At 43.7% G+C, this 27929-nt stretch overlaps 2 protein-coding genes across 2 annotated transcripts in view; both read right to left on the bottom strand.

Moving 5' to 3' along the window:
- tmem94 (transmembrane protein 94) overlaps nucleotides 1–21781 on the bottom strand; it is a 33588-nt gene extending 11807 nt beyond the window's left edge. The window contains exons 1-17 of the mRNA XM_080021566.1: nucleotides 21703–21781; nucleotides 19987–20394; nucleotides 15820–15939; nucleotides 14610–14737; nucleotides 13694–13830; nucleotides 13383–13591; nucleotides 11279–11430; nucleotides 10004–10106; nucleotides 8312–8398; nucleotides 8032–8148; nucleotides 7255–7311; nucleotides 5360–5464; nucleotides 4891–5064; nucleotides 4449–4679; nucleotides 2647–2947; nucleotides 1191–1364; nucleotides 69–171 (exon numbers count right to left, since the gene is read on the bottom strand). Coding sequence (XP_079877692.1) covers nucleotides 69–171; nucleotides 1191–1364; nucleotides 2647–2947; nucleotides 4449–4679; nucleotides 4891–5064; nucleotides 5360–5464; nucleotides 7255–7311; nucleotides 8032–8148; nucleotides 8312–8398; nucleotides 10004–10106; nucleotides 11279–11430; nucleotides 13383–13591; nucleotides 13694–13830; nucleotides 14610–14737; nucleotides 15820–15939; nucleotides 19987–20010 — 2222 coding nt within the window. The 5' untranslated portion in view covers nucleotides 20011–20394; nucleotides 21703–21781. The remainder of the gene's footprint in view (nucleotides 1–68; nucleotides 172–1190; nucleotides 1365–2646; nucleotides 2948–4448; nucleotides 4680–4890; nucleotides 5065–5359; nucleotides 5465–7254; nucleotides 7312–8031; nucleotides 8149–8311; nucleotides 8399–10003; nucleotides 10107–11278; nucleotides 11431–13382; nucleotides 13592–13693; nucleotides 13831–14609; nucleotides 14738–15819; nucleotides 15940–19986; nucleotides 20395–21702) is intronic.
- A 2326-nt stretch (nucleotides 21782–24107) lies between these two features.
- Nucleotides 24108–27929, bottom strand: part of myo15b (myosin XVB) — a gene marked incomplete at both ends in the record, with an annotated part of 27568 nt that continues 23746 nt past the window's right edge. Inside the window, 15 exons of the mRNA XM_080020946.1 lie at nucleotides 24108–24194; nucleotides 24370–24510; nucleotides 24611–24744; nucleotides 24882–25021; nucleotides 25129–25253; nucleotides 25391–25539; nucleotides 25652–25748; nucleotides 25857–25934; nucleotides 26050–26144; nucleotides 26956–27086; nucleotides 27204–27280; nucleotides 27395–27471; nucleotides 27589–27661; nucleotides 27753–27816; nucleotides 27904–27929. The exon at nucleotides 27904–27929 is cut by the window's right edge and continues 233 nt beyond it. Of these exons, the coding sequence (XP_079877072.1) occupies nucleotides 24108–24194; nucleotides 24370–24510; nucleotides 24611–24744; nucleotides 24882–25021; nucleotides 25129–25253; nucleotides 25391–25539; nucleotides 25652–25748; nucleotides 25857–25934; nucleotides 26050–26144; nucleotides 26956–27086; nucleotides 27204–27280; nucleotides 27395–27471; nucleotides 27589–27661; nucleotides 27753–27816; nucleotides 27904–27929 (1494 nt within the window). The remainder of the gene's footprint in view (nucleotides 24195–24369; nucleotides 24511–24610; nucleotides 24745–24881; nucleotides 25022–25128; nucleotides 25254–25390; nucleotides 25540–25651; nucleotides 25749–25856; nucleotides 25935–26049; nucleotides 26145–26955; nucleotides 27087–27203; nucleotides 27281–27394; nucleotides 27472–27588; nucleotides 27662–27752; nucleotides 27817–27903) is intronic.

A 27929-nucleotide genomic window follows, 5' to 3' on the forward strand; every position in this document is an offset into this window, starting at 1 on the left:
AAAAAAGGAGTCCACATGCAAGACTTCAATACAAGGACTAGATCTGATTCTAAGAACCGCCCAGCTACCTGTCTGAGCCCGAGAGGGGGTAGATATCGGCTCCATCCCAGAAGTCAGTGCAGGCCTCCAGGATGAGGTCAGCCGAGCCATGTGACAGCATCTGGACGTTATCTAGAAAATAAGCAGACTGTGGTATTTGAACCGCATAGAAAAGGGACCAAACAAAAATGAAATAATTGAACACTCACATATTGGAATACTGCAACAGGAGGGGGATGAAATGAATACATGTAAAAGTTGAGTTGGTGACAGGTCTGAACAACCAACGTGCGCATAGAAAGTAATGTAATGCAGCGAATGCGGTCTCCCTATTAAACAAGTGCAGGATTTATCATTTAAATGTGAAGTATTTACACAAAAACATCTACGGAAACAAACAGAAAGAAACAAGGAAACGCGTGCAATGTGGAACGGGACAGTGGCGGGGACATTTTCTTAACCCAGTTTGGTTTAAAATTTCCGTTCCATCCAAGTAGGAAACAAACTAAAATAAATAGATCTAAAATAAAACACAGGAAGACCGGCACCGGTGTCAGGAACCGGCACACGGCCCACCGCTGTCTGGAGGAGGACGAGAAGAAGAAAAACAAAAACCAAAAGAAGAAAAACTCAACTCCAATTCTCTGATACATCTTTTCCATTTTGGATGTTGGCGCGTAAATAGCCAGGGGTATTTGTGTGTCACTCAATCTTTTCATATCCGATTTAGAATCCAAAATCAAAATCAGAAGTTATTTTGTTATATTATTGACTTTTTTTCCCTCGCATGCGGGACCATGAAATATTTTGAGTGTGGGGATCATGACCCATGCTCACTGCCAGGCTCTGAGCCACTTCAGCACATTTACATTTTCTTCTCCAGCCCCCCCCCCCCCATTCACAAGAGTGTGGAGAGAAAAAAATAAAATAAAAATAAAACCAAGTACCAAGTACGAGCGTGAGACGTTTAGTTGGCACGTCAAGACGAGAACAAACTTTGTCTTCTGGAAATTTGTTTAAAAATGAAAATTTATGGTTGGCAATGGTGGTACAACGACTCAACTCTGCTCAACACATTTAACGTCAGCCACCATATTTGATCCAACGATTCAGTTCTGAGAGTTGACAGCTGCGTGTGTGTGTACACTCACTGGAGGAGGAGTCTCGTACAAAGAGGGAGATAAGGTGGGAGATGGGAGGCTGACGCTTGGTGAAGTGGTTGAGGCGGCGGGGAGCAGACTCCTTGGGCTTCTCTCCTGAGGGGAGCTGGTACAGTGCCACGTGGTTCTCCTGCTTGAACAGCTCCCTCGCACCAGGGGTAAAACCTGGCACACACACACACACACACACACACACACACACACACACACACACACACACACACACACACACACACACACACACACACACACACACACACACACACACACACACTTACTTTGTGGGGAGTACCAGCTACTGCCAGAAAGCAACATGAGTCACTGGAAACAGCCTTTCCACCTAGAGTGGGTCTCAAATTGCACTCAGATGAGTATTAACACTGTGGACTAGAGGTCGAAGAAAAACATTGACGCTCTGACATGTACATGTGAGCTGTCATTGTTGTTTTAGAAATAGTTTTTGTTGATCATGACCCTATCAATTTCACAAAAACATAGAGAGCATAACATGGGAGGACGTCAGTTGTAATCCCGATCTCAGTTTCTGTATTGTGAAATAAAACATAAGATGTCTGACTGACTTGTCTAATGATGGGTTTGAATGCCCCCATCACAAGTGATTCAAATGTGTCCCCAGGTTTAGGGTAGGGGAAAAAAAAAGAAAAAGTTAACAGATATTTGTACTTTTAAAGGAAATTGGGTAAGATTCTCTTGTGTTGTGCCTCTTGCACAATATTGTTTACACAATAAGTAAACAACATTTAAAAGCAATACATTTGGCACTGTACCCTTCCTGCAGGTGTATGAGACTAACAGTAGGAAAAGTGTTTAGTGAACCTTATTAATCATTATTAATTTGAATTAAACAAAATAATCTTGTTTCATTATTGATATTTTTTACTTGCATTTTAGTGCTAAGGAGAGATCATTTGAGAAATGTATTGTAATGTATGGTTGTTTACTGCGTGTAAACAGTTAGTGGCACAACAGAATCTTGCACAGTGCTCCTTTAATGTCAAATTAAAAATACCTTATTTCTCAAAATTATCAAATTTGCACTAAAGAATCGTCATAGAATTGGATGGATTGAGCACCCTGACTTTTCCTTCCTCTAGTACTCTACACCTTCCCCGCACACTTTTGAAGACAAACAAATGAACATTAAAAAAATGGACAAAATATTCATACATTTCTATTTCCTTGAATTTAACATCTAATCATATTTTTGTCACGAAAGAAAAAAAAATTTTGGACTCCATCATTATTTCCCTGAAGAGGGAGGCAGAGACCCTTGTCCCTCACTTCGATATTCATCTCTAACTCCATTGAGGATTCCCTCATCAAATCCTGAGTTAATCGATATTATATGAACTGGAAATGATGAAATTGTCAATCAATTCACTCGCAAGCCTCGGCCTCATAAGATCGTGCTGGTACGGGCGCTCACCGATGAGCCTGGACAGCTCGCAGAGCCCCCAGGGCACGTGCATGGGCAGCACGGCTCCGTGGCTCTCCTGCAGCGCCAGGTTGGACAGGTGGTCGGAGAAGCGACAGAGCTGCTGCGTGACGCCGGCGTTGCACAGGTTCAGCATGATGTTCAGGCCCAGCGGCTTGAGAGAGGGCAGGTGGCACTGCCAGGACAGGTCGTCGAACTGGATGCTGACCGGGTTCTGCTGGTCCTGGGAGAGGCTCAGCATCTCCAGGTGGTAGTCACACACAAAGTCGTCCTCCAGGCCCAGCATCAGGTCCTGGTGTTTGACACAGATCAAAATGTTGGTGACATGATAGGAACGAGCTTATTTGTGCATGTCTGTTAATTTGTCTTTCCAAGAACCACATAACAGCTGAAAAACGGACAGCAGTTCAAATAAATATAATTTTTTTTCAATTACATACTTTAAACACCAGAGGGCAGAATCTGCAATCCAACTTTGGTTTGTCATTGGCGTAGACCCTGGGGTTTCACCATCAAGTCAACTAGACTACTTACTACATACTCGTTACAATAATTATTGTATTAGTTAAATTAGCAAAATTATTTATTAAAATATGTTTTTGAATATATATCTTGATTCAGATATGTTCTCCTAATTCATTTAATTTATAAAATACAATTGTCAATATTTCTGGTGTTTCGGTGTAGCCAGCAGATATCCGGGCCTCTAATTCCTATTCAGTGCGCCTGTCATTGTTTACAGTCCGATTAGCAACTTGAGATGAGAGAATGAAGTTGGAGTTGAGAGACGATGAGACGATGATGACTTGTCGACTATTATTATTAAGAAAAACTGGGCAACTCATAAAATTCGGTAGTTGTGAAACCCCTAGTAGACACGTAGATGTGTAAAATGGATAGCGGTGGGATTGATGTAGATACAATTTTTTATTGAATTTTAATAAGCCAAAGACCAAACAACTCTGACAAACACATTTGCAGGTCCACAAGTCAGTGTGCAAAAGATACAGTAACTGTATAAAAGAGCACTAGAAGTTAAAAAATATTTTATTAAGACAACCACCTATTTCATAAAATAGGTCATCAACAAGCAACGCTGGCAAATCAGGAACACCCTTAATATGCGACTGAAATTCTTTGCGTTTATATTATTTTTATTGTTACTCATGTGAGCTGATTGACTCAAATTCTGTTGTATTTAATTTATTTAATTTTTATAGCATTATCAATGATATTCTTTAAAAAAGTATTGAAAATGACTATTACACAGTCAACACAAAAGAAAAACAGTTAACTATTAATAAGTGCATAGTTAATGGCTAATAAATGTTATTATTAATACTTACAAAGTCTTATTAACACAATAATAATGTTAATAAGAATCTTATAAAGGACCTTATTAAGTATTAACTAACCCTTATTACAAGCACCATAAAATAAAGTGTTACTGAAATCTTCCACATTCATAATTTGTTTCAATTCAAACATATAGTCAATTTTGTGAAAAACAATAATGTAAAGATTGTGACTTGATCGGTGAATCCTTTACTGTGAATTGTACCGTTTTCTTTATGAACTATGCTTGCATGTTTTTATTCTTGGCCTTTAAAGGATAATTGTGGTGTTTATCTCTCACTTCCTCCGTCACAATAGGACTACATTGGATTAAGGGGTGGTTTATAAACATTTACATACAACTGTCTCCTCAGCTTTTAGACATTTTGGGATGGGGACATGATCAAAACAATCGTGAGGCCATGTCAACCGCCCCCCCGCCCCCAGACCTTGTGTACCTGGGCCTGGTCGTCCTCCCCTCCCTCCGTGTCGTGGCTGAAACTGACGTTGGATCCCGACGGGTGCTTGGTGCGTGTGCTGCTGTACGGGTTCTGGCCCGATCGGCGTGGCCGCAGCGTGTCGGCTGTGCGCGCTGTGTCGTGCGACGTCTCGCTGGGCTCGGGCCCCTCCCCCACCAGCTGGATGGACGACTCTGTCGGCAGACAAAGCAGGGCCTCTCCCTCTTGGACCTGAAAGAAAGAGGCAGTCAACAAACACAGGAAAAATTGAGGTAGTTATTAAGACATACGACATTCCCTAAGGTATAGAAAAAGGAAAGAAATTGAATGACATGGAATCGATAAACGATGCAAACTGATCAATAATGGGAGGAAAGGAAAGAAAGTTGTCTGAATGGCGGCGCCAAAAGCAATGGTGACCGCCAAAAGGACACAGCTCTACCTCGTCCCGGTCGTCGTCGGTCTCCATGCGGCAGTAGGAGTTGATGGACAGGTCGTCTCGGAGGTCTTCCTGGCTGTCGTGGGGCGGTTCCACGCGGCCACTGAAGAACAGAACTGTCTCGGGACTGGGATTGGGCCACGACAGAACGCCCTGCTTGTCCACACAGCACAGCACCTGCACCCATGCACCCACGCACCCACACACCCACACAAAATTACTGATGAAACCCTAAGGCCATCATATTTTCTTTTGGGCTTCAAAAGTCTAAGTTTATATTGTTAGAACAACTACTCAAAGTATTACTGAAAACAAGTCACACATCTTAAGGCATTTATAAAGCAGCTCATTGATTACAAGTATCTTAGTGTAAGTGTTACTGAAATCATTATGTGTGGGTCGGATTTGAATGGCTTTGAGTTGATGGAATGGATGTCATTTGTGTAAGCAAATGAGACAATTTACAACTCACAGTGACAGATCCCAGAGTGTGTAAAAGGCTGGAAGTATAGCAGAGGGTCTCAGACTCTCCCTTCAGAACGCCCACCAAGTGTCTCCACAGACAACGCAGCATCTCCTGTACACACACACATAGTCAGCATGTTAAGCAAACATAAAATACTAGCAAAAGGGGAGAAAGTGATGTTCAGTAGGAAACTGTAGTAGATTCAAGCACTGCAATTGTAAAAGCTAAAACAATCAAGCAGTTAAAGGCCTAGCCTTCACAGTCTATGGGCAGCAGAATCTGAACACTTAAACCACATCTTAACACTTAATAGCATTGTGTCAGCTTTGTTTAAGGAAAGGTTTGCTATTGTTGGTTCCCATTATATATAAGTGGATAGCAGAACCTTGCTGAATTCTATACTTTTGAAAAACTTACCACTCTGCTGCAGCTTCTCACTGTGCTTCAATACAGTCCAATGGGGCAAATGTTTAAGCCAAGCATTGGCGCAAGCTCCAATGTTAAATTGCCTTGTTGAAAATGGGAAATTAAAGTTAGTCACATGTGTGGCATGTGACATATTTGAATATCATTAATATCACATTTTAAGTACTTTTTTCAATTTCAGCAGTATATCCAAAGCATAACGTGGTCTACAGTGGGTTTCCAGTAGGAAGTGGTGCAACTTCCTGTTTCGAGTCTTTTAGGTTAGCGCAGAAGAGTCAATAAAATTCTGAATAAACGTACAAATGCACGGTTTGAAACCTTATTTTCTTTAATAACAAATCAAGTTGTGTTTCCTGTTTCAAGATTTCATGTTCATTAAGGTTTAAACGTTTGCCCCATTGGACTGCATTTAAGCAGAGCAGCACATTTCTTCACAGTAAACCGTTCAGAGAGGTTGTAAATTAACTGTTATATATGATGGAAACAAAATGTGTTGAAAAATGGTGAGACAAGCTTTTAATATCTAAAAATAATACTTATAATATCACAATCTACAGAGAATCAGCTTATTTGGAATTATGTTACATGGCAAAGGAGGGGGGGGGGGGGGGGTAACAAATGAAAGCATTTCCAATTATTCCCAAACACTTTCATGAGCCTTTGGAGGTTAATTCCCTTTTAGATGGATTCAAAACAGGATGGAATGGAAATGCTTGGAATTTATGGTGGGCCTCCTCTGTACGGTCCGAGTGATGGAGTGCCTTCGGGCAGGGTCATTTCAAATCATGCAATGCAGGCGGAAGATCAGACACAGATTTCAGGCAAAGAGTGTCTTCCGTGTCAGCACTTAAGATCCTAAAACCACCTCAGATGGTTCCAGAAGGAAAAATGGGAGTGTGCTGTGGTGTTTAAATAGTTTTCACTTACTACAAGCGGACAAAGAACCGAGGAGCAGCTGTTATATTTACACCAGTGACGGTGAGAGGCTGTGGGAGCGGGAAGTTGTAGCTATGGCTGAAAAAAGGTGAAAGAACATGACCGGCGTCGTTCGATTACAAACTTACATTCCACGGAACTTGATCGAAGTGTGTGGACTGATAATCCGTGGATTTTGGAGGATCAAACAAAGGATCAAAGAGACAAAATGATTTGCCATGCAATGTGGAGACAATACAGAAACCAAAGAAGGGTGCTCATTAAAAAAAAAAAAAAAAAAGTAAGAAAAATCTGAACGAGCAAAAGAAGGAGAATTAATAAGGTGATTTGAATGCAAAAAAACCCCAAAACAAATTAAAAAGAAATGCCGTCAGTGAAGATCTCCACGATAAAGGAACAAGATGGAGGCCAGGTGACGCCGGGGACAAGGTGGCGAGAGCTGTGCAGAGGGGAGCTGATGCTAGGGCGAGTCAAGCCGGGGATCGAGCGAGTGGGAGAGGAAGGGGGGCGAGCGGCGGGGGTCAGCGAGAGGGTTGTACCTGGGAGGAAACCACTTCCGTGTAGCTGCTTAGAGTGTCCTCAGAGAACTTAGCAAGCTGGGGCGAGAGAAGAGTCTCGTTAAATAGGAGGGAGGGAGGGAGGGAGGCTCTGCTGGGCGTCAGCTCAGACGTCCAATACAATATCAAGCATGAGGCGTCCGCTCTGCGTTAGCAGCTCAAGCTCTCCGTTCAGGTCAGTGTATTAAATAAGAGTTTGTGACTACAGTTGTAATAACTTGCCGAATATAGGAATGACTATCTTGAACACAGTACAAAATAAATGTTGCCGCATTTTCCCAAAACCACTGGCAGTTGGTGGTGATAATAGACGGGAGGGCTAAATAAACTAAAACCGATCAAAAAGTCACACTGCAAATTAACATTTCGGATAGACCCTGACCCGTACCTTTTTAGACCAATTAAACAATAGATCTTTCCATAGCCTCACTATCCTGTTTCCTTATCATAGTAAGTACACAGAGCAGCCTATTCCAAACTCCATTGCATGGGTATTTGAATAGACCATTTATACCTCCCAGTCCTGATAATAAAGTATTAGATAACGCATGTGTTTTTGTTATGTCTGTGAGGGCCTTCTTGCAAAATGCAGCAAAATGTATTACGTCTCATGTTCAAGATTATTATTTATTATAAAACGTTATAATATAATACAAGGTCAACTTTATACTTTGGCAAGTTAGTACAAAATGTGGTGTGTGTGTGTGTGTGTGTGTGTGTGTGTGTGTGTGTGTGTGTGTGTGTGTGTGTGTTGCTCACCAGTCCCGTGGGTGAAGTGCGGCTGGATTCGGCGAGAACGCGAGCCTCCCCGTAGCCGTTCACCAGCACCCACATAACAGGGAACAGCATAGGCAGGATGGGCAGCACACCCATCAGCTGAAAGGCAAGTTTTAAAATGTCACTTGTAATATCCTTTTGTTATACATCATTTGAGCTTATTAAGCATTATCTCTTGTGGCAGTCCTTTCGAAATCGGAAAATTCACAACAGACTTGGGATGAGCAAATCAAACAAAAAATGGGATTCATGGGATCTGTACCTGCAGTTGGATGAAGTTGTAGCAAGCGGGGGTGAGGTTGGGTGCGTCGCAGAAGTAGCGGGCGGTGTTCACCACGAGAAACGCCATCTAAACAGGACAGAGGCCAGATCTGTCAAAAATCAATCCCTCTAGGATTTTCTTCCCTCCAGGGTTATTTTTTGTGATTGTTGCGACCAGTAGTCAGACATTTTACATCAATAATGTACTGTATGTGTTTTTTATTTTATTTTATTTTAACATGATATATATAACCAATATTTTACACATTTCTTTAATTTTCGGAGCACCCCTAGGAGTAAGAGTACCCCCATTTAAGAAAAAGTGATTTACGCTGACCAGCCACAACTTTAAAACCACCTGCCTAATATTGTGTAGCTCCCCCTCGTGCCGTCAAAACACCTCTGACCCATCGAGGCATGGACTTCACAAGACCTCTGAAGGTGTCCTGTGTTATCTGGCATCAAGATGTTTGCAGCAGATCTTTTAAGTACTGTAAGTTGCGAGGTGGGGCCCCCATGGATCGGGGTTGTTGTTCCAGCACATCCCACAGATGCTTGATCGGATTGAGATCTGGGGAATTTGGAGGCCAAATCAACACCTTAAGCTCTTTGTCATGTTCCTCAAACCATCCTGCTGAAGGAGGCCACTGCCATCAGGGAAGACTGATGCCATGAAGAGGTGAACTTGGTCTGCGACAATGTTTGGGTAGGTGGTTCGTGTCAAAGTAACATCCACATGAATGCCAGGACCCAAGGTTTCCAGAAGAACATTGCCCAGCGCACTACACTGCCTCCACCGGCTTTACCTCTTCCAACAGTGCATCCTGGTGCAATCTCTTCCCCCAGTAAACAATGCATATGTACCCGGTCATCCACACGATGTAGAGGATATGATGATGATGATGATGATGATTGATCAGACCAGACCACCTTCTTCCATTGCTCCAAAGTCTAGTTCTGACACTCACATGGCCATTGTAGACGCTTTCGGCGGTGGACAGAGGGCAGCATGGGCACTCTGACAGGTCTGCAGCTACACAGCCCCATACAGAGCAAGCTGTGATGCACTGTTTGTTCTGACACCTTTCTATCAGAGCAGCATGAACTTTTTCAGCAATTTATGCTTCAGTAGCTCTTCTGTGGGATCGAACCAGACGGGCTACACTTCGCTCCCCACGTGCATCAATGGGCCTTGGGCACCCATGACCCGTGTTGCCAGTTCACCGGTTGTCCTTCCTTGGGCAACTTTTGGTCGATACTAACCACTGCATACCGGGAACACCCCACAAGACCTGTCGTTTTGGAGAAGCTCTGACCCAGTCGTCTAGTCATCACAATTTGGCTCTTGTCAAAGTGGCTCAGATCCTTACTTTTGCCCATTTTTCCTGCTTCCAACACATCAACTTCAGAGCTGACTGTTCACTTGCTGCCTAATATATCCCACCCCTTGACAGGTGCCATTGGAACGAGATGAGCAATGTTATTCACTTCACCTGTCAGTGGCTTTAATGTTGTGGCTGATGGCCGTAGGTGGTGCTATAGTAGCAGAAAGATTCAATAATTGTACATCTCTTCTTTTTGCTTATGCAGATTTTGACCAAAATGACCACAAGGCTGAGACCATACTGTACACAGAGCAGATGTACTTTATTTTGTCAATCAAAATGGATGTTAATTTTGTGCCGTGGCTCACCAGTACGATTGGACAGACCAGCTTGGCCATGACTGACTGCACGGTGAACCTCTCGTTGTCCAGGGCTGTGATTGGCCGGGACAGTGCAAGCTCCAATGCGTTTCTATTGAAAAGAAAGCCAAGAGATGGCAAATTTAAGAACCCTCCTCTCATACTCTATTGTTGTCCCAGTTTCAATTTTCTGGGAATAGAAGCAGGAAATAATTGATCTCTTGCAAGAAGTTTATGAGTTGGGAGATGAAATGAGGACTATATTAGTGTTCCCCTCTAAAAGTCGACGAGTCTGATCATCTGTTGGAGAATCAGTCGACTGAGATTCTTCAAATCCAGCAGTTCCTTTTTTTGTTGTTTTTTTTGGTCAGTGTGTATTACAAAAATAGAATAAAAATGATAGAAGCTTACAAAATTGCACATGGATAACATTTCAATGAGGAATTATAAATAATGGGAATAATGGACATACAGCTCTCCGGTTGAAAGTGCTCTAAAGCAGGAAGCAATGCTGCGTTCACAGGAACTGGGAAAAAACGGTAATTCGTTTCTGAAGTGATGCTGCGTTCATGGGAACTGGGAAAACGGTAATTTGTTTCTGAAGTGATGCTGCGTTCATGGGAACTGGGAAAACTGTAATTTGTTTCAGAAGTGATGCTGCCAAATCTTCATATTTGAACAGCCAAATCTGATTAGACTGACAAAATTCTTAGTCGGGGACAGCCCTACACTACATAAAGACTGTGTTCTAATTCTATTGATGAGACAGGGTCACTGTTCACTTGTCTGTTTGGTATGTTTTATAATTACAAGCTTTTGTTGTTTTTATGTGATTTGTTTTTATTATAAAATCATATTGTATGACTTCTGTTGCATTGGTAAATACAATGTTGAAACTTGAAACAAAACAATATAATCATTGATCTCTTTGGGACAGAATGAATGAAAGCCTGGAAATCATCAGCAGCTGTAAAAACATTCATGGCCCCAGCCCCACATGTTATCTGAGAAATGATTAACACTTTCTACCCACATGGCCGTTGAGCAAGTAGTTCAGACTTAGTTCACGCTTCCCTACTGCTGACATATCTTTTCCCTCTGGCTTAGCAGTGAGAAGACAATTCTATATCTTATTATAATTCTTATTTTTTATTTTTTTAATCGCTATAATCATATGAATTCAAAATCACTGAAAGACGATCGATGAAAATATTGATTTATCTCCTGGCCCTCCATAGGCCCAGAATCCCTCACTACAAACCCAGCACAGCCATCACTACCCACCTGACGGTGTCCAGCACAGGGGTGCGGACCACTCGGAACAGGCGGTGCTGCTGGGGGCTCTGGGGGCATTTCTTGTCGGTGGCCCGTGGAGAGGGTGGGGGGGATAATGGGGGAAACAGGTCTCCTGGCTCCAGCACAATGTGCTCATCGTCCTGCAAAAGAGAAGAATTCTCATTTTGTCCTTCAGCAGTCAGCGACAGAAAATCCATGTCAAGGTCTGAGTACAGGACAGGTGTGTGTGTGTGTGCAGTGTATTGTGACTAGGCTTGGGCCGATCTACGATTAAGTCATCTGTCGGCGATCGACGGACATTGATGACAGACGGTATTTATTTTCCCCTGTTTTTTCCTAATCCGACAGGAAAAATCGGAGAATAAACGGTGTAAGTGCAGTTTACAGGGTTCTGAAACTGGAGCGGGGGGGGGGGGGCTCCCTTCAGAGCTGTCCAGTAACCACTAGTGATTGGGTCTCACTTTCCCTCTCCAGTCCCGTACAGAGGCTTTGCGAGCAGCAGGTGCTCAAAAAATAAAAATAAAAAATAAAATTAAGAATTTAAAATTAAATAAAATAAAAAAGGCACATGGACCCCCAGCTCCGGTTCTAGGCATTTTGCCCCGTTGGCCATATGGAGCAGCGCAGCGGAGCGCAGATCACTGTACACTCATATAGAAAGATTTAGATTTATTTTATTTCCTTAGTTTCATACTTGTATGGAAAATGAAAAACATAAACCTAACTCAGAGAATGGAGCAGATTTTTTTAAATTTATTTCTCCTCCAGACAGCAGTGTGCTCCGCCTCCCGTGCCGTCTTTTTATTTTAGATATATTCATTTTCGTTTGTTTCCTACATGTATGAAACGACATTGACGCAACTGAGTTAAGGGATTGTCCAAGTCCTTACTCCGTACTGTTCCAAAAAAACCTGTAGTGTCCCGACTGTCGGAACGCACATCTCCCCATTGCTATGGGACTTCATTTTGTAAAAACTGGATGTTTTTGTGTAAATACTTCACTTCTTAATAATAAATCCTGCACTTCTGGAACGGGGGGAGCGCATTTGCCACATTACATTACATTACATTCTATGCACGCGAACCCCACCGCGCGCGTCGCATGCCCCCGATGAAATTGTATACTGCAGGCCGCTGCCCCCCAGCGATCTGCAATTGGAATTTTGCACGATCGCCCAAGCCTAACTGTGACATCTCAGAAAGAAGTATTTTAAGGCCCAATTGTATGTGAGAATGAAGCAAAGAAGATACGTGTAATAGCGAAAGGGAAATAGATGAATAACAGATACGGCCACTATCATTGCTAATTTGGCTTCCGTTTTTCTCATTACAAGGTAATTAAATGGCAGAATCATATTATCCTCCCTAATTACAGTATATAACAACATGTTGCTATAAAGACAACCGGGCAATCGTTACTGTTGAGCCCTCTAATATCAATATTGCGATATGAGACTATATATCGCCTACGATTTTGGTTATCGTAATATCATCACATAGCTAAATGTTGACGTTTAAGCTGTAAAATGTATTAAGTCATGGAATTTTCAGAATTTTCAATGTTATGCCTACACTTCCTTTGTCATATATTTATTTCTTGTATCATAAAAAGCATCAAAAGTATTCCCAAAATATCAATATCAAATGATAGATATCAATATATTCACCGTAAAATAGTGATATTGGATTTTGTCAAGTGGTTAAGGTAAGCTTGGCTTACTTAGGCAAGCTCCCAATTCTGATTTTAACATCAAGTATAGCAAATTGGTTTAACAGCATTTTATCTATAATAACTTAAATAAAGCGCGGACATAATGTAAATTCCTACAGAATCATCCACTACATTGTAAGGATAGCTTGATGCTTGACGCATCACCTTGCAACGATTTGGAAAATTTGCCAGCAAAGCTTTTACTTGGATAAAGATTGGCCAGATATCAAGCCAATACACTTAAGAACGTATGTCAGCATTTATTTTTCTGTGCATCATCATCTGAAAGGAAAGGAATCCGTACTGTCCAGCCAGTGCCTCAGTATTTTCTGAGCCCGTCTGTTCACATGCATGTGTTGGTGTGCATCCACGCCGCCCCACCTTAATGCCCCTGAGGGATGAGAAGGCCTCTTGTCCTGGTCTCAGGGCGATGATGTCGCCTTCCACCAACAGACTGACCGGCAGGTTGACCAGCTGCGAGTCGCGGTAGGTCCAGTGGAGAGACCAGGACGGGGAGGAGGGGGTGTATAGGTCGGGGTAAAGGGATGGAGCCCAATGCACCGGCTCACCAGCTGCCCCTGCCAGGTAGTCTGCAGCACAGAGGGGGAGGCGAAAGGAGGGCATAAGCAGGATGAACAAGTCCTTGTACGTTCTCAGCAGTATTTCCCAAAAACTTGAACAAGACAACCCACCACTCAGCTTCGTGATGATGCCTTTGAGACGCTGGACCATCTCGCTACTCTTCAGCCTCTCCTGTCGGCCAATCAGGAGCAGGTTCAACAAGAGGAGCAGGAGGAGGGCCGCCGCGTTCACCAGCTCTATACCAGAACTGGTGCGAGAGAGGAGAACAAGATCAGATAAAACAATAAGATAAAATGTGATTAAACACGGATGGAAATTCAGTCAGTAGAGCAGCAGAAAGACAAATTAAAATAATATGTGTTATTTCTTCTCATTTTAATTTGTCTTTTGCACACTATCTATCTATTTGAACAGTTAACTAATGAGCCCAATATGGGCAAGTTACAGTTAAGTCCACAGTAAGTACAAGTTACATTATTGCAGCATTACTTATAAAGTAGTAACAGCAGTAAAAAAGAAAGGACATTAGGGTATACTGTTTATCAATATTTTGGGTTATCGTAAAATATTGCTATATAGTGTCTTTAAGGCTGCATTACAGTAAAGTAATAAAATGTTCGGAACTTAATAGACTGTCTTAATCAAGCCTCCATCTAATTGGCTATCCATATTACGAGTGATCGTTTCTCATATATGTATTGTGTATAAAGATGTTATGAAAGCACCAATAGTAATCCCAAAAAATTATCATATTGTCAATACTGAGGTACTTTTCAAAAACAGATATCAAAATTCTTCATTTTTCCTAAAGCCCTTTTTCCAAATTCAGAGGTAGAGAGAGAGAGAGAGAGAGAGAGAGAGAGAACAGACAGAACTGAAGATTAATAGAAAGGAGTGTATGGATATTTAGGCTTAAATTGAGAAGATTGGTTAAAAATGTAGTTAGAAGTGTAAGAGAAGCAAGAACTATTTGGCCCTTAATTTGATCAAGTACCATTGACTTGTATAGGAAATGACGGTACCCACCTGCCCTGAGGCTGGCTGCCGTGGCAACATAACAGCCCCAGCACCACCAGTAGAGTGAGGGCAGCTCCTGGCCAGTGGAGACAGGAGTGACGGTTGCCATGGTAAAGGAAGCTATTCACCCACCGTTCCTATGACAACCCAGTGAAAACAATATGTAAGCACTAGCAACGCAGCAACTTATGTAATATGGTTGTGATGCTCAATATCTTTTAAAAGATACATTGGTGCAAAAGGCAATGTGATCAGTGAATTGATATCATCGTTATCACATATTGTTAACAGAAAACTAATAAATCAGATTCATAGCAACATAACGGCCCAAGGGTTTTGGATAGTTATTTTATGTATTTCTAATAAACGACTGTCCTCAAAGAAAGTTTGGGCATCCACTCCCAACAGGAGCAGGAGTAATTTTACCTGCTATTGAAATTCAAAGAATTGTGTTGAATAGAGGCTGTTATAGGACTGGAATGTAATTGAAAACCTGGATTTTTTGGAGAATAGCTTGGACTAGTTCAAGACCTATTATTTGAAAGAAATAATGATGAAAAACTATTCACTGAGGAATGACAATTTTGCTTGTATGTATTTTTCCTTTTTCATTACAGTTGCTATTTGATTGGCTTCTATTCATGAAAAGCACTTTGAGCTGCATGCTGTTTAGGTGTTATACAAATAAAGGTTATAATAATAACAACAACAACAACAACCCTGAGAGTGAGCTGTCATTTTCTTATTTTGCTCTGGTTTAAATCCAAATTGAAAGCTCAAAAGGTTCTTACATTGTTAAGGGCATCTTGATGCACTTGTGCAACTCAATGTAGCACTAATAATGCTTTACAGAATATTTTTGTTCCTTCACCCTATAAAATATGATTGCACTTTCAACATCCTATAGGTTGCGTGACGCTGAGACATGATGGAAATGCTGTGGCAATATTGTTGTTGGTTAAGAATCTAAAATGTATTGTGGTGAATGCTGAGGCAGCTATTACATAACACGTCTGACATAACATGCATGGCTTTATTTAGCATATGGACGAGGTGCTAGCCATGGGTAGATGGGGGTGGAGCAAAGGTATGGTCGGTCACACACACACACACACACACACACACACACACACACACACACACACACACACACACACACACACACACACACACACACACACACACACACACACACACACACACACACACACACACACACCTGTATGGAGGCTCGTCTCTGTGTAGACCTCTGGTGCTGCTCCAGGACGCTGGTGAGCTGGTCTCTCAGCGTCCTCAGAGCCTGGCCCGTCGACAGGCCCAGAGGCACAGCCTCCTCCTCCTGGTACACATTACAATTATGGGACCATGATCAGTTCTTGGTTTTTGAAATGAGCGTTTTTGTAAAAAAAAACAAAAAAAAAAAAACATCACAATACTTAAAAACAAATGCAGTGTACTGTAACACTGTAGCAATACCGCATGAACTGTCACAGCATCAATATTTTATTCATTATGCATCTTGTGTTCACTCTGTCCTAAAGACAAGGTGTGTCCTATAGACGTGTTGCAGAACTGCTCTGTTATCTGCCTTAACTTTGCGACAGAAGCCAATATTTAACAGTCAAAGCTACAACTCCTCATTATCACTGAAATCTAAGTTAGCACAGGTCTTGGCTCAAGCAGCTGACAATAAAATACATTTTGCAATATACAGTATATAACTATTAATAGTACATGAATGTAATGTCAGATTCTTGCCAATAAACAGCCTGGCTATTCGTATAAAATTTTAGGCATCAACTTCAAAGCAATGTAACAGCATTTGATTTTAATTTGCTTTTCTTTTCGATTAACAATCTGCAGGTATTCATGGCCCGTCATTGCAGACTCATCACGCAGTTTGTGTATCAAACACCCAACACCCAACGTGATCGAGATGGCCTTGCATCCATTTGCCAGATCAGCGGACCTGTCAGTCACTCCCTTAAAACAGGAACAAGGGGCTGTTCCAGACTTATAGAAAAAAAAAGGGTTACATTTGTGACAGGAAGGATTCAAATGCTTCCCTCCAAACTCCCCCTCTACAGTCACATGTGCACAGTAGTACAGAGGGGTTTAGAACACTGCAATTTGCTGAGGGTTTTCATCTGCACTTTCCATGTGAAAGCATGATCAGACAAAACAATGTTGTGGAATAAAGAACTATTAGACACCAAAGGAGTGTTGTTGTCATTTAGGTTAACTAAATTTAAAGTAATCAAAGCTTGGCTGTTGCTTATTCCTAAGTGCAAGCAGCATTCAGTCCATACTTGGAAATATTAGAGACTTGAAATAGGAAATAAATCCTGTTGCATTGAGAAGGAGAGATACAGTGACCATGTCTAATGTTAGTGGGAACGCAACCTTTTCCCACACTCCTGTGTGTGTGTGCATGCAAAGGACTGAGTATTCACACAGACCCACGGACACACTAATACGCACACACACAGACCCACGGACACACTAATACACACACTCACACGCGCACACACACGCACACACTTTCATGCTCCGGATCCCACACAGCCCTGGCTATAAATAACTTTGCAATTCCCCAGAGCAACAAAGCCTCAACGAAATCCTCAAGACAGACGTAAACATTCACACACACACATCCGCACAGGCGCAAACACACACAGGCACAAATACTCATTCAGCCTAATCAGCCTTGGTGGAACAGAGCCCACACACTACCTGCAAAGAACCTGGATTAACCTCTGATTCATACAAAGATGCATTACATGTGGCAGGGACGCATCTACAGGTAAACCCAAAAGACGTGCACTCACGCCTCATTAGTTGGACACTATCCCTTTTTCAGTCGAACAAGCAATCAAAACCCGAACGTTTGAGTATTCTCCGCTCCCAAGGGAGCGGTAATTGACACAGCTACAGGGAGAGAACTACAGCTTAAGTCACACAAGAGACGGCGTAAAAAAATGACTAACTTACAGCACTTTTCTTCCTGAGACAGAGCCCATCTCCCATTTTCAGCACCATGTCAGCAGCACCAAGGCACTCTGTCACAATCAAAATAGGATAATATTTGGACGCTGCCGGATCGGCTATCTTCTGTAACTGTCTTTTTTTTGGTTGTTGTTTTTTTTTTTTTTTTTTTAAATAAAGGAAACACTAAGCTCTGGTCCTTCGCAATGGAAACAGCCTGGTCATTTCAATTGCTCAGAAAGAACTAGTGACGCTGCAGAAAGCTCACCCAGCTCTCCCTCCTATCTGGGCCTCAGACAGCAGCACCAGCCAGCCCGGCATCAATGCGGGAGCTGCCAGCTGGACACCCATTTTCAGACACAAAGCCCGGACGCCTCTCTGGCAGCACCGAGCCTTGTTTAGTTCAGCTCGGTTCAGCAGCTGGCTGCGTGAGTGAGGGGAGGGGTGTGTGGCAACTAAGCAACAAAAACCTGACTACAGAGAGAGCAGAGCGAAGCGGACACGGGTGGAGAGAAAGAGGCTCTTTAGACAAGAGGAACATTGCCAACCTGGCCCGTGTAACCCCAGTTGGGCTTTGTTCCACTCTTGCCAGCGAAGCAAATTTTGTGGTGGTGTAGGGATGCAGAAAGAGGGAACAGCGAGGAAGATGGGAGGTGGACAAATAGAGAGTGAGCGATAGAGCGAGAGTGAAGGGGAAAACTGACATGAAAATGAGACGGAGGAAAAAGTGAAGAATAGGTGCCCTCATTCAACCCTCCTGTCTGGTCCAGTTTCAGACAAGGTGTGAACCCACTTGCTTTCCTCCAAAGATCCCAGAACTTTACCCCCCCCCCGCCTCCCCGAGCAGCTTGCATGATCACGCATCAAATGTCATCCGAGTATGTCACACTGTGACACATTGTGACAATCTTCACACCATTCCCATATAAGAGGAATCACAAGCTGTTTGTCTGTCCGGGATAAATAACGTCTTACCGAGATAGCAGTTATGATATAATACTTAAATCGGGGCTGTCAGAATTATGAGATTTTATTTGACAATGAATTGTCATACAAATCATTGTGATTAATAAATTGTCGCTTTTGCTCACTTTGTGCCACTATCATAGTATAAAGCTATAATAGTGTAATAATACACATCATCCACCTTATGAAGAAGAGCTGTTTATAGACATTGAACAATAAAAGGATAAAAATGTAGTTAATTTGCCTCAACCCAACTGATGGAAGCGCGCACGTGCACACGCGCGCACACACACACACACACACACACACACACACACACACACACACACACACACACACACACACACACACACACACACACACACACACACACACACACACACACACACACACACACACACACACACAAATGTGGAAAGCGGAGCTCTCATATACCTTTATGTCTTCAAGGACTTTCATGTCTTTCACTTTCAAGAGAGGGGGCAGGTCATCATTTCCTGCCCATTCAGCTATGAGTTAATAATTATATAACAGACTGGTAGAAAGATAGGAGAGAAACTCTTCTTTGGACCTATTGAGTAACAGGCGGGTACAAAGCAATTTACCATTCTCAGGGGGAGTTATGCAGTCACCCGGTTGTGCTTAATTGTGAAATGCCTCTCCTACACATCTATGTTTAACGAAAGAGGTCGGAGCTGTTGATCCCACAGACACGAAACTCTCAAACAATGCAACAAAAAAAAACGAGTTGGAATGGAGGAAAGAATGACAAAGTGAGAAAGTGAATATCAGAGGTTGTTTTGAAAGGGTGGTGGCTGACAGTTTACAGAACTCTTGATGTTTCAAGTTCCCCCACTTTGGCCCGTGAACAAGCACTCCTTACTTATTGTTATACAACTTAATCCACAAACTTTTTTTTTTTAGGGGAGTGGTCCTCAACGTGAGGGTCAGATATTCCCAGGGGTCCTTAAAGAGGTTCCATGGGGTCCCCAGCAAAATGATTAATAGTTAAACTTCACCATTTTTCAGTTTACAAGACATTAGCACCATGAGAAAATGAACAAGAATGACTGTTTGATTATTGAATGTTATCTCTGTAACTGAAGTTTCAACAGGTATGGAAGTTTAGCTTAAATCAAACCTAACAATCTCTCTGAGATTAGGGTCCCAGAAAACAAATCCTATCCAATGAGGTCTGTGGCCGATTGCGTATCACCTATGAGAAAGGTTCCCAATCACTGCTTGTTGACTCTCAATATCAATCTTAAGAAATACACCAACTTGACTACGTCACAGAACAAGCCTGCACACTTCGCAGACAAGCTAAATATTTTTCTCAACTCTGTCAAAGGAAAAAGGGCAGAGCTTTTGTAATAAATACTTATTTAATTGGGTGACATGTAGAGGCTCAGCGACGCAAGGCAACCCAACTCACCTGCTTCTTATCCTTTGCCTCCATGGCAACCAAAGCCACTCAACATACTCCGCTCCTCCACCAGCCAATGACACCTGGCAGAGCCCGCTCGATGCCACTCTTCAGTGCCGCGAACGGACACCGGGCGAGAGGCAGAACAGGAAGGTGCCCTTGGAGATGGCTGCCCCTCGAAGCTCCAGTTTGAGACGTGCCACCCCGGACAGCGAGCGATGTGCGGAGGCAGCCTCCCTTCACAACTCCTCTCCCCGTCTTCACTGCCAGTCTGATTGGTCTGCAGGGACCTGCAGCGATCTGCAGGGACCAGACCAGATAGCCAGAAAAAAAAATTCTGGAACACCCGCAGGGATTAACTGTTGATCTGGTCCAGCCACCGTGTCAGAGTCCTCTTCATTACATGCATAAGGGGATCTGCGGGTGAATGAAAGGGGTTCAGTTAAATACTAGCCAGAGCAGTCAACTTGCAGTATTACACACAAACAAATCCACAAGAAAGGGCCAAGCAATTCAGAACAGGTTTACACATAACATAATCCTGTCTTAGTTTAAGGATTATAAATATATATTTCTTCATGAAAACGGGACATATGACGAGATTCGGCAGAAGCCTCACTGACAACACAAGACAAAAAAACAACAAAAAACACCCAACTCCAGAGTCAGCAGTCTCCATTGGCTCAGGGATGACAGTGGTCAGTCAAACAGACAAGGGAAAAGGCCACAGGGGTGAAGGGGTACACTCACTTCAGAACAAACTCACACACTGAAATATCCAGAAGAAGGTTGAAAAGTGAAGGAAAGGATAAAATCAGTGGTGGGAAGTAACAGCATACTTTGTTATTCAACTTAACTACATTTTCAAGCATCTGCGCTGTACTTGAGAATTGATTTTTATTTTGTTTTTTTTACAGTTTTTGCTATAGCAGGGCACTGGATATGTCAGTGCTTTTGATTTTAATGATTTATGCACATTTAAGAGCAAGTGCTTTCATACTTTTACGCAAGAAGAATTGGAAATGCGGTGCTTTCGCTTCGGAGTCATTCGGCGTCAGGGCGTTAAAGTGGCAGTATACAAGACTGGAGGTAAACTTAACGCATCTTAAAAGAAATTTCTCCGAGGCCAAGCATTAAAACAGCTCAAAGTAAACCAGTCTGGGTCGGTTTTCTAATGCTCCTGACAGATGCAGTTAAAACCTTAATTGCTCTCACTTCACCGGGAACTATACCCAACTAAGACCGGTACCATTAACTACCACTACTACAAATACTACACAGCGACACCGAATTGTTGATACAGAGGTCTCCAGTTTATTTCTTGCATATTGTCAATTGAGCGCCTCCCTACAGCACAGTGCACCTACCCGCCTGTCTGACTGTCTATACCCACCTACTTGAACTACTAACTGGTGCTACTACTACGAAAACTACGCCATTTGGCAAGCTGTGCCGCCCTCCACGGAACTCAGGTTCTACAAAACATCGCACCAAATCGGCGCAAACCGACGACGCAGAGACGAATCACAACCGGTCTGTGTGACAGACGGCGGCGCGTTACACGGACGTCGGCGGCGCGGAAACGCACAGGCAACTAGCGTCCCATACCGTGCGCGCCGCAGTAGCTAGCTAGCTCGGCCGTCCCCTCTCGCTCGGTTTCAAAAACAACGGACACCGCACCGCGTCACGGTGACCACCCGCAGCGGCCGCTCTCCGCGGACTCACTCAGCTGCTGCCGCCGCTCCTTTCCCGGTTGCCGCCGCCGTCCGCCGGCCGCCATGCACCGCGCCTACGTCGCTTCCCACAAACCAGCCGTGTCGATGGACCTGATTGAGGGGGCGCGGCGTGTCGCCGCCGGGGAAGCTATTCCAGCGATGCGATTGGCCGGGGGCGCGGCGCGTCAGTGGGCGCACGGTTGCCGTGTGAGCGGGAGGGGGGCGGGGTCGCGTTCGGCGGGACCCCGCCCAGGTGGCGCGTTTTGAAAGAGGACGCCTCGGCCACCGCGGCTCGACGTCACGCTGACGTCTCCGATTCACGTCATTCAGGCGATTAAAGTAAACACGTTAAATTCAAGCACAAATAACATCTCCATACAAAGAATGCCATCCGCCCCGCCCCGCCCCCCACATATACACAGAGAAGTATTATTGTCATGATCATCATTACTATTATAAATATTATTATTATGGTTATTATTATTATAGTGGTAGTTGTATGTTTCAACTTTTATTTACAAAGCATTTATTTTATCCTCGAGATCATTGTCAGGGTGGAAAGGGGGTTGATAACGGGAGCAAGGTCATTCCGAAAAGCTCCCGGAACCTACAGCAGACATGGGTCTGGTGGATTATACAAATTGTCCGCGGCGGTAGATAAGCCCCTCGGAGAGTCTGCCAGACACGATTTGGAGACGTCCGGGTCTTTACAGATGTTTAACTATTACACACTGGTTTGGGTTGGCCACATCTACTTTGGTGTCAGACATAGAAACCTTTGGAAAAGCGAGTTGAGTAGAGCAGAGCAGCCAAGGACAGAGTTTCAAAGGTGAAGCAGATGGAGGTCCACGGCACTAGTGACCTCCCTCAAGCACGTCATGTTGCTGAGCATTTCCCCTGGAACAGATAAGAGATTGCATGCCTCACCCATTGGCTCTTCAATTACAATTGTTTTAAGTAAGTCAGTGCCCCAATCATTTACTTGCCCCACCTTAGGCTACACTGTTTTTCCAGGCTATTAGAAACTTGGCCCAAACAATAGACGCACACACACACACCCACCCACACACACACACACACACACCCACACACACACACACACACACACACACACACACACACACACACACACACACTAAAGAGACTGTATCATGGAAATTAATATGAAACTCAATGTTAAGGGCAGAATATCTTTTCTATAGACCGCTTGGGCACTGTTTTGAGGGAAGGTCATATCTGTTTTTATTTGACTAACAAATTCCATAAAAGAGTTGTAAACGGTGATTGTCACCAGCATGCATAGCCACCTAATAAGCACACCACAATTCGCATTCTGCGTGTTCATGAGACATGTTTCGTCTGCTTCGTCTCCGTGAAACAGGCTTACTGATCTTCTGAATCAACAATCTGAAGTACAGAGAACACCAGGGACTAGAACAGACCATCCCTTTTCTGTATCTATTTGTTTCTTTCCAGAGTTACTGGAGCCCATCTCAGCTGTCTTTAGGCCTTCTCAAGGCCTGACCTCCATCACAAAGTCACATGATCATTCACAACAACAGGTTATGCATGATCTCCGATCAGACAAAACCTTGCGTCTTGGACTTTGGAGGTGGTAGAACCTGGACAGTTGAACACCTGAACCCATGCAAACCCATGGAAAAACATCAAACTCCATGCAGACCTTTGACAAGCAAATTTGGCTTTGAATGTCATCTTGTTTATGTACGATCAATGTTGAAAAAACATTGGTACCCGCGCAACCCTTGGTGAAACAAAATGTAAAGAAAGACACCTGAGAAACACTGTATTGACAATTCTTTAATGCTCATAAATTAACCACATCCTTTGACAAGTTTTGTTCGTCAAAAAATGAAAAAGGAAAGGGTTTTATATTTATTAGAGTAATGTACACTTTAACAATAATATAACAGTTCAAAAGCAAAAAAAATTTAAGTTGATTAAATTAAAAAGCAACAAAAACAGAGACCACGTGTATAAACATTTAAGGCATTGATTTGGTTTGACAGCAATTATTGACTTTACCTACATCTCCCATGAAAATCATCACATCCTGTAATGAGCAGTTTAGGTTGTATTACGTTTAAATAATTACTAGAAAAGGTATATGATTATTTCGAATTATTATTAAATATTATACATTTTAGGAGCATGTGTTTCTTTTCAAATAACTTAATATCGGATAGTTATACAGGCGCGTGCATCCATCGGAACGAGGTGGGAACTCCGACCAAAGGGCAGAATTTTGTCTTTCGCAAGTTTCATTAACCAATCTCCACCCAAGGAGTTAAATGATGAACAGGCGACCATGAGCTGTTACATTCTACATCGATCGCGCACCTTTGTAGACACGGCTGAGCCGGTTGGTGGGTGCAGCAGCCGAGAGACAAGTCTCTACAGGTGACTGGAGAGGTGACTGTGCACAGATGGCTGCAGCAACTCCTCCATTATCACATCAAGAGTGTGGCACAGCAACTTGGCCTGACGGAGAGATGGGGAGATGGAGATGACTTCAAAGACCACCACATCTCTCAATGCCTCTACTGTACGCACGGAATCGCAAATGTGGCCACAGAACCAAGTCAGTGGCTTGGTTATACATAGCATACCTGACTTGTCGCTGCGAACAAAAAGTTTGGCCGATGTGACTTTTTACCTGTTTGAGATGAATGGTGATTTTTTGGAGGTGGTTGGGATTGCCGTAATCGATCTCCACTGCTGTCGGTTTCTCAAGCTTCTTTGGACGGAGCGTCCGCATGGACTGTATGTCCACCAGCGCCACTGCCAAGGCCCGGTCCTGCCAGGAAAACAAGACTTTGTCACCGTCACGTCCCAGCTCCTCGTGAACTCCGACTGAGAAGACCGGGGTTAGATATAAATGGAGCCTGATGCTGTACCTGTGTTTTGGGGTGAATGAACAGAACTTCTTTCTTGTTGATGGCGACCACGCAGGGCGAGGGGCAGCTGCGCTGGCTGACCTTTTGGGCCCGGAAGACGTTGGATCCGAACAAAGGCATTCGACTGAGGAGCTCTGGGATTTGGAAAGAAAGCGCTCAGTGAAAACATAGACCTCAATCGCTATAATTTAGATATAATGGAGTGTTCAAAATCGCTAGTCACATGGAATACCTCAGCACGACGCAATACTGTACAACAACTGGCGCTCACCAACAAACTGTATTTTGGCTTGTCCGGGGCCGGTGGTTTGCTTCGCCGCTAACTGACCCAAGGAAAAGGAGTGGATGTCCTCCACTTGTTTACTGATGTTTATTGTGTCTTGTTGCGGCAGGTACTGCTTTAGCTCTGACCTGAAAGGAGGTGGATAATCACCAAGCAGAGACGGCCCCAATGCATCATCTTTAGAGAAAAATCACCGCTACTGAACTTCCAACGACCGCCAACTAATGTCCCTTACAGTGAAGGCTGGCTGGCCAGCGCCAAGGCCCTGTGCTGCAAGGCAGATAGCTCCGCCATCTGCTGGACCAGAGAGGCAGCGTCACCAGACAGCTGCACCTTCCCTTCCAGGTAGTCACCCAACAACTACACAAACACAATAAACACATATTGCGAAGAGTGTACAGGGCGGTTAACAGAGAGCACGATATGGTAATTGTAGTAGCACCGGCGATGAGTAAAATTCTTCTCCGTGCGTCCTGTTGGCGAAGAAATAATGTCACCTGCTGGTAGTGAAAGTTAACGTAGAGGTTGTTGCTGAACGACAGAGGCGTTTCCCAGAGGACTCGTCTCAGCGACAGGAAGATGGAGCCGTCGTCGCGGAGCAAGTCAAACAGATATTCCCCCGCGCGAATGGGACGCACAACTCCGTCTGGTATAGAGGAGAGAGAAGAGGAAGAAGGGATTATCACTATTGTTAATAGCTATTTCGACAAAAAAAAAAAAAGCTCCCGCCGTGTCGATTACGCGTCAACCTCCTTTACCCTTGACGTGGTTGGCGTGGATGGAGAACTCCCTGACCTCCGAGAGGTCAGACACGCCCATCTCACCGCAGCACTCCGACACCACCTCCGCCGCCATCTGAGTGGGAAAGATAAATGGAGGTAGGCCTTGGACAACGAAACAGCGCCACGAGGTTTGAGATGGTGGAGAGAGGACTAAAAGAATTCAGACGGTCAGGGAACCTACACTGAAGCTGCGTATCTTCACGGGGAAATCCACGCCTCCCGGCAGCTGGATGGCGATGTCCCTGGAGCTTTTCCCAGCCTGGGGAAGGCAAACGCAACGCTCTGTAACAGCTCAGCGATTCAGTTATAGTTTTAGGAGTTTAGTCGAGGCCACAGAAGATGTATGGGGGCCCTCAGAATGCCCGCTGACCTACCAGGATTGCCTCCCTCTCCACGTGTGAGGGGATGTTGCGACGGCCTCCATAGTTCAGAGAGCGGTGCAGGCTGTCCAAACACATGTGTGCCAGCTCTGTTGGGTGCACATTTCCACGTTAGTGCATGAGGAGCGGGTTAGCGTGCGGAGACAAAGATACGGCAAATGAATCCCCGATGGCCACGGCAAGTGATTTAAATGCCTCCTATTCACCCAAAACACGCCAGTTGCCAAGTCGGGCAACCAGGTCGTCAGGGGTCAGTTGGATCAGGGATTCTCAGGGATTGGCCCTTGACATTGTTTTAACTGAAGGTCCCACAATTCTTGCAATTGGAGAGTGTGACAAGTTTTCTTGATTATTTTTTTTTCTTTTCATTATTATTTTTATTATTATTATTATGAGGCCAGAACCGCAAATTGAATAGGTTATGATTCACATTAAGGCCTAGAAGCAACAGATGGAGGCTAAATAAGAACCTTTCTTACCGATAGTGCATTACAGGCCAAAGTGCAAATAATGATTCATAGGAATCTCTTTCATGACAATTTGAGTATCGCATCATCCACTTTTATTATATCAAAGCATGGAGGGAGCTCAAAATGGATTATACTAAAATGATATTTCACCCGCATTATTAAAAAAAATATACCAATCAAATATCAATATATCAGCATTAGAAATGGCCTGCATTTCCCTGTATGCTTATCAAGTGACCCCATGGCGGGTCACGACCCCAAGGTTGAGAATGTGTGATGTTTGGTCATTTGGTGTTTCGCTCAAGAGACACGTTAATTTATTTCTTGGGAGAACCTGACGGATTGAACCAGCAACCCTCCAAGACTCCTACTAGAAAACCCGCTCTACTTATTTCGCTCCAGCTCTCGACATGTTTTGTGTTTCCTCTACCTTTGTAGGGGTGAGCGAGGTCCTGGGCGACGTCTTGCAGGAGCCGCAGGGCGTACGGCTGCAGGGTGGTGGAGCAGGGGAAGAAGCCCATCACCAGCTGGAGCAAACACCAGCCCAGCTTACAGCTGTCTCTGTGGGAACCAGAAGACTCAGCAATCCCAAATGTATGCATGGCCAGGTGAAGGTCCAAAGGAACCACCTCCCTGGTCTTTATTGCGCCGATAAATGGAGAGCAAATAGACACTCACTGGGAAGGGTTGCTGGTGGTTTGCTTGATGACCTGGCAGTAGATTTCATCTCGCAGTGACTCATTTTCCTTCCCAAGCTGAGAGTAGAGAGAAAAGATCATTTTGGGGGCATTCCAGTAAAAATAAATAAATAAATATATATTTTTAGATATATATTTTTTATTTTTTATTTTTTTAGAGACAACACTGACCAGTAGGACGTGGGTTAAACAGTCTCCCCGAGGAATTTTCTTGTTCAACAGCAGGTCCCCCATGAACTGCATCACATCTGGACATGGAGAAGAGCAACAAAGAAGGGGAGTGAGAATTGGCGGTGGGTAGAAACGGGAGGATAATGGATGGATGTTCAGTTGTTCATTGCAAACTTTTATTGTAAGCCACTCACACGTGAAGCATTGGACGGCCAGGTTGTTGATTTCGGCATCGTCGTAAAGGATGAGGGACTGCTTTATGGGCACCTGGTTGGAAAGCAAAAGCACAGAGTGAGGCGACGGGGGGAGAAGAAAATTGAGGATTCTGGTGTTAGGAGGCTCTTATGTGCTCACTTACCTGAACGTGTTGAACCATCTCTGAGAAATCCCTTCCATTGTTTGGCAGATTCCCCTTGTCCACTCTTGAAAAGGTGGTCGAGGAAGTTATATTAGTCACATTGTTTTTGAAGGGCATACATAGCTCTCGGTTTGCTTGACCAACATCGCACCTGAAGTACTTCATGGCGAACTCGGC

Source organism: Zeus faber, assembly GCF_960531495.2.
Source record: "Zeus faber genome assembly, chromosome: 20".
NCBI classification, from domain to species: Eukaryota; Metazoa; Chordata; class Actinopteri; order Zeiformes; family Zeidae; genus Zeus; species Zeus faber.